Source organism: Aplysia californica, unplaced genomic scaffold (assembly GCF_000002075.1).
Source record: "Aplysia californica isolate F4 #8 unplaced genomic scaffold, AplCal3.0 scaffold00714, whole genome shotgun sequence".
NCBI classification, from domain to species: domain Eukaryota; kingdom Metazoa; phylum Mollusca; class Gastropoda; order Aplysiida; family Aplysiidae; genus Aplysia; species Aplysia californica.
The window spans coordinates 107160-113766 of record NW_004797984.1 but is presented as its reverse complement, the minus strand read 5'-3'; the positions used below and the strand labels follow the sequence as shown (position 1 = coordinate 113766).

At 40.0% G+C, this 6607-nt stretch overlaps 1 protein-coding gene across 1 annotated transcript; it reads left to right on the top strand.

Moving 5' to 3' along the window:
* Positions 1-246: 246 nt before the first annotated feature.
* Positions 247-4610, top strand: LOC101846165 (sodium-dependent noradrenaline transporter). The gene is made up of 2 exons (XM_005108733.3): positions 247-634; positions 4225-4610. Exons 1-2 carry the CDS (start codon positions 367-369, stop codon positions 4380-4382), a joined length of 426 nt encoding a protein of 141 aa, XP_005108790.1. The 5' UTR covers positions 247-366; the 3' UTR covers positions 4383-4610.
* The last annotated feature ends 1997 nt before the right edge of the window (positions 4611-6607 follow it).

Below are 6607 nucleotides of genomic sequence, written 5' to 3'. Positions count from 1 at the left end.
GACAAACGCCATTTTTTCTTATTCACCGCAGTTAAATGATAATAGGACGTTTTGTCAGCCTAACCATTTTAAAAAGGCGTTCCTCCAAAATTTGAATGCTAATTAAATTTAAAAACTAGATCTGGTCCCAGTTTCATTTGGAAAAAAGGGCGTTTTGTCAGCTTAGGGAAATATAGGTGGAATGTTAATGAGTTTGCATTGTATATATGTGCGAAAATGAAATCTTCTCCTCGAGAAAAGGAAAGAACAAGAAGCGTTTCTCTGAAGTGATGTTCCCTGAACAGTCTCTGGCGTTTTGAATGTGATCATAAATTACACACTCTGTTGACTGACTTCTCAGCCTATGCAAGACTTTGCCTTTTCCAAATGTTCAATTTCATCAAGGAACACATTCAACTTCCAAAGATGAAGCCAGGTTTCTTACGAAACAAGGGCTCTCAGAACTCTGAGACCCGACCAATCCTGAGCTCTCCTCCCTCTAGGAGCTGGGAGACCACGTTTGTACCTGCCGATATCGGCCCCTCGGGGCCCTCCAGGGGCTCCATCAAGGTTCCCAACGGTTACTCCAGTGGCGAAGGAGAAACTCGTAATGGGTCTGACGCAATAGAGATAGAGAGCGAGGGAAACTTTACAGGTGAGTACAAAGCTTGTTTTATTTAAATTTGGTTGGAAGGGTTTTTGTTTGGGGGTTGTTTTTTTTTGTAAAGTGTTTTACGGCGCTCGCAACTGCATAGGTCATATGAGCGGCGCGGGACACACCTAATATTTTCAGTTGGTAGGAAATTTTGAATTTTGCCCGGGTGGCGTCCGAAGAGTACTCTTATCGATTTTAGACCACCAAGGGATCTTTAACGTGCGCAACTTGCACACGGGCCCTCCGAGATTTTTGGCCCTTGTCCGAGAAGGCTAGGTGTAGATCTTTCCTACCCGAAGATCAGGGGTGTGGCAGAAGACAGCAGTAAGGAGGAGCCAAGGAGTAGCAGTGGAAAGGCTGCAGAAAGAGTCAGGAGCCCAGAGGAGGGGGCAAAGGAGGTGAGGGGGTGGGGGAAGAAAGTGGAATTGAAAGCAGACAACAGAACATTGCTAGAGAGCAGGAAAGGAGGTGAAGGGAGATAATTTTAGAGAAGAAAATTTTTCGGTCGCTACCCGGATTCGAACCGGGGACCTTTGAATGAGAGGCCAACACCTTAACCTCTAGGCCACGAGAGCCCCCTGGTTTTTGTTTGTTTGAGTAAAGAGAAGCACATCGACACAATAATTTTCATTTAGTGTTGTGAAATAGTAAGACAGACAGAGAGACAGAAACAACAGAGGAGAAAGTAAAGAAGTAGGATCTACTAATGGCGCACTCCAACCTCCCACAGGTTGGAAAAGGTGGGGGGAGGGGGCAGTTTTTTAAACTGTTTTCATTACAACCGAGGTTACCTCCACAAATTGAACCTTCGAAAATGTGTTCGTTTTTTTTAACACGACGAGTGTAGTATCTATATATGTGTCTCATAGAGCTCTAACGTTATGTAAAAATATACTATACTAATGGTATAATATATACAACACGAAGTCATCGGTTAGCTTATCATCACACCAACACACCCAGGCGGGTGAGCCTCCACATATTCCATTGATTGTCCACATAATTTGCCCGTACCAAATGTCGCATGGCGTTGTCTAGTCCGCCCGGCAGCTGTGTGTGCTCAGTGGGGATTTATGTCTGAATAAACAGCCTTATTGTCCTCTCTTGGTATGGTAGAGAGGACAGAAAAATGGGGTGTGGAGTTGCAAGGAATGATGTGTCTAAACTACGTCTGGGTGTTACACTATAACAGCAATAGATGGATATACCTTGTGTTCCAGACTCGATTACCGCAAGAAAACATAATAAGCTCTCAAACTTTGCTCGGATCTGCACCAAATTTGAGAGGAATTAATTGTGTTTGATCATTCAGAAGCCATAATCTGTTGTCAAATTTGAACTAGTCACGTGAGCACCGGTGTACCAACCATGTCTTGGAGTAATTCAGAGAAAGCCTTTTGCGTTAGAAAATACGCTAAACTCAAGTCCTAAAAGCAGCTTCAAGCCTGTTATTGCAGGGAATATAACGGTGATAAAGTACAGGAAACCCTTATGTCATTTTTTTTCTTCTAAAATCGACTTTCTTTTTACTAGCGTTTCTCAGCCACAGAAAATGAGCAAAAAAGTTCGAACTTTAGAAAACTGTAGGCCACATTTTTCTAGAAATTGAACCGTTGTGGAGTTGATTCCAGATTTAAACCTACTTTGCCAGTCGTAGTGCCAGTGGTAGCTGCTGACATGTTACAGAGGCCATGACGCTCTGTGGATGGTGGGGGTGGTGGCTGGCGCGGTGTCAGCTCAGTTGAGGTTCCCATTTTAAGTACCCGCCGGAAGATTTTTTAAATTTTCAAACAAAAATTATTTGGAAATTGGGCAGGTCTGTTGAGCTCTTTCAAGGGTATTTCAAAAATAATATTTCCTCAAAATTATCTTCTTCTTCCCCAGTTATTTGTAATTACACTCATGCGGTCTAATGAGGTCACGACAAGTGTACACACCTCCCACGCCATTCCTTCCTCCGCCACTCCTTCCCCTTCACTTACTACTGCATACATGCACGTAAACCCAAAGACAAATACACAAACTTACAAACACACACAGAGCTTATGTCCAGAGCTGCTCTTCGTATATTCACATCTTGGATAAATAATTACATGGTTTTCCCAACTGAGAACAATTAAGGTAAACATATAATAATTAAGCAAAACACATAATTGCAAATTGCAAGCCTCAAAGAACAAGCACAGAGAGCATTAAGTGCTTGATTCTCTCATTACGGTGTGATTTCACGTGGCGACAGTGGTCTCGTGGTTAGGCTGCTGGTCTCGCGACCGAAAGGTTGTGAGTTCAAACCTTGTCAAGGGCCAAACGCTGTGCCCTTTTGGAATCTCACTTTATATGAATTTTCCTCACATCACCCAGGTGGTGATGGATACCCGACTATTGACTTTCTTTTTTGGGTAAGTGTTTTACGGCGCTCGCAACTGCATAAGGTCATATGAGCGTGCGGGACACATTAAACTTTTTCAGTTGGTAGGAAATTTTGTATTTTGCCCAGGTGGCGGCCGAAGCCTACTCTTATCGATTTTAGACCACCGAGGGATCATTAACGAAAAGGCTTGGTGTAGATCTTCCTAACCAGAGAATCAGGAGTGACGCTGAAAGACAGCAGTAAGGAGCCAAAGAGTAGCAGTAGAAAGGCTGCAGAAAGAGTCAGGAGCCCAGAAGAGATGGCAAAGGAGGTGAGGGGGTGGGTGCAGAAGGTGGAAACGAAAGCAGACGACAGGACATTGCTAGAGAGCAGGAAAAGAGGTAAAAGGAGACAATTTAAGAGGAGAAAGGTTTTCTGTCGCTACCCGGATTCGAAGTCAGGACCTTTGAATGAGAGGCAAACACCTTAACCTCTATGCCACGAAAGCCCCCGACTATTGACTGCAAAAAAATCGTGTCAGTTTGTTAGTGTTTGAACGTTTGATCATTTCTTTGTGTTCTTAGGTCTGCCGGGGTAACAATATCGGATTTTAAAGTGCACATAGCTTGTTGTTGGTGGGGAATTCATCATTATTACTATTATTAATAAATCTAGTATCATCATTATCGTCATCATCATCATCATCATCATCACCATTATCATTATTATTAGCAGTAGTAGTAGTAGTAGTAGTAGTAGTAGTAGTAGTAGTAGTAGTAGTAGTAGTAGTAGTAGTAGTAGTACATGTAGTAGTAGTAGTAGTAGTAGTAGTACATGTAGTAGTAGTAGTAGTAGTAGTAGTAGTAGTAGTAGTAGTAGTAGTAGTAGTAGTAGTAGTAGTAGTAGTGTTATAGTTATTTTTAAAAATTGTTATTATTATTTCTATTATTATTGTTATTATTGATATTATTTCTTCTAAAATTGTTATTATTATTATTATTATTATTATTATTATTATTATTATTATTATCATCTTTATTATCATTATTATTATTACTATAATTTCCATCATTATTATCATTATTATTATTATTATTATTATTATTATTATTATTATCATTATCATTATTATTATCATTATTATTATTATTATTATTATTGTTATTATTATCATTATCATTATTATTATCATTATTATTATTATTATTATTATCATTATTATTATTTCTTTTATTCCCAGTGGAGGAGCGCGAAGTATGGAACAACAAGGCAGAGTTCCTCTTGTCCCTCATTGGCTTCGCCGTTGGGCTCACCAACATTTGGCGCTTTCCGTACCTAGCACAGAAAAATGGAGGAGGTGAGTACACTCCCATTAACTCCGGGGAAAAACAACGTTAGCATCTCATTATGAGATAATTGCCTCAGGCAACAGTCAGTTATTGTCTGACTCTAAAACAGTTATTTCTACTATGGAAATGTTCTTTTGTTTAGAAACGTTTTGAGTCAAAGGGAGATGAATGAGTTTTGTTACCTCAAGTGAAAACAAAAATAAAGCCTACCTTACTCTAAAGCGGCTATTCTTTTTTATATGGAATTTTTCTTTTTTTTTTTTGAAGCGTTTTGAGTCAAAAGGAGATGAATGAATTCTGTTACCATAAGTGAAAACAAAAATAAAGCCTACCTTACTCTAAAGCGGCTATTCTGTTGTTGTTGTTGTTTTTTTAATTGAATTTTTTTTTTTGTTCAGAAAAGCTGTGAGACAAAAGGGATTTTTTTTTACCCTGAGAGAACCAAAAAAAAAGTGATAACATTTTCAAAAGCTGAAAGTGTAGGCTTTAAAGTTTTAAAAAATCCTCAGTTTTTACTAAAATGTCATTTTATTTTACGAAATGAATACGTTTTCGTTGTCAGGCTCAGGTTTGTCTGTACGAGTACAGTTTAAATAAAGCCCCTCTGTACAATATGTGAGACAACGTGGGGAAATCAGGCGCTCGTCAAAATAGTGAAAGTCAAGAAACTGGAATATTTTCACAGGATTGGGAATTTTTATCAAATTTTTGTTTTTTGGCTCAACACCTTTCATGCCCCATAAGGAACACATTTCTGTGCGCGCTTTACTGAAAAACGTTGATTAAGGGCTTAAAGGACGTAAGTTTTCAAGTTTTCAGTTTCCACGTACCCTCCAGCTATGGAAATAACTCAACTTTGGCTGCCATTTCCTTGTAATTTTACGTCTAAAACCAGGCGACCCCCACCTCCTTCAATTGCCAATAGCTTGACTTGTATTCATGATAAATGAATATGTTTTTCCTATCAAAAGCAAGGTAAATAGACAGGCTTTAAGATGATATCAATAACTCCATTCCGTATGCTCCAAAATTGACGAGCGCCTGATTCCACCACGCCATGCCACATTCACGCTGTTTTTTGTTTGTTTGTTTGTTTGTTTGTTTGTTTGTTTTTTTGCAAATGTCCTAGATGCAATGCTGTCCACGTTAACTGCTCCGATGATAGTGGTAATGAAACGTTATTATAAAACGATTTTATCAATGGGCTTTTATCAATACATCACAGGTGTGTTCTTCCGGGAAATGGAGGGTGGTTAGGACGGCAGAAGATATTCCAAGACGTCTCCGGCGAGCTCGCAGGAACTATTCAGAGACGCACTCCCGCACACAGATGCACTGCTTTGGGGGTGGGGGGGGGGGAGTTAACTGCGTATTATTTGCAGCAGATCACACATATAGCCACTAAAACTGTCCCAAATCAATTATTTTCAAGAAAATTTCAGACTTAACTGCAAAATATCAAAATTGTGTGTTAAAAACGAGACTGTAACCCCCCAGATTGTTTTACTTGGTCTAGAGGAACAAAGCAATTTGATTGGTCTATCTCCATCGGAGACGTCTCCGAATAGGCCTAGATACTGCGGGTTAGGAAGGAACATAACGGTTTGTGCCAAAGCCCCAGCATCGTACCGTGTGGACCCTGTGCCACACGCCGCGCCCCGCATAATAATATAACGGTCCACTTCTGTGGACTTCTCCCTTTCCTACATACCAGCATGATGACTGCTTTTTAATACCTAGAGCTATTTCTACAACAACCTGCTGGGGAAAACATTTACATACGTGGCATGGCGTGGTGGAATCAGGCGCTCGTCAATTTTGGAGCATAGGGAATGGAGTTATAGGTATCATCTTAAAGCTTGTCCATTTACCTTGCTTTTGATAGGGAAAAAAATTCCATTTATCATGAATACAAGTCAAGCTATTGGCGAGCTAATGAAGGAGGTGGGGGTCGCCTGGTTTTAGAAGTAAAATTACAAGAAAATGGCAGCCAAAATTGAGTTATTTCCATAGCTGGAGAGTCCGTGGAAACTGAAAACTTGAAAACTTACATCCTTTATGCCCTTAATCAACATTTTTCAGTAAAGTGCGCACGGAGATGTGTTCTTTTTGGGCATGAAAGGTGTTGAGCAAAAAAATAAAAATTTGATAAAAATTCCCGATCTTGTGAAAAGATGCCAGTTTCTTGACTTTCACTATTTTGACAAGCGCCTGATTTCACCACGCTGCCTCACATACGCAGATGGGAGTGTTTGTATGTGTCAGTCTGAACGG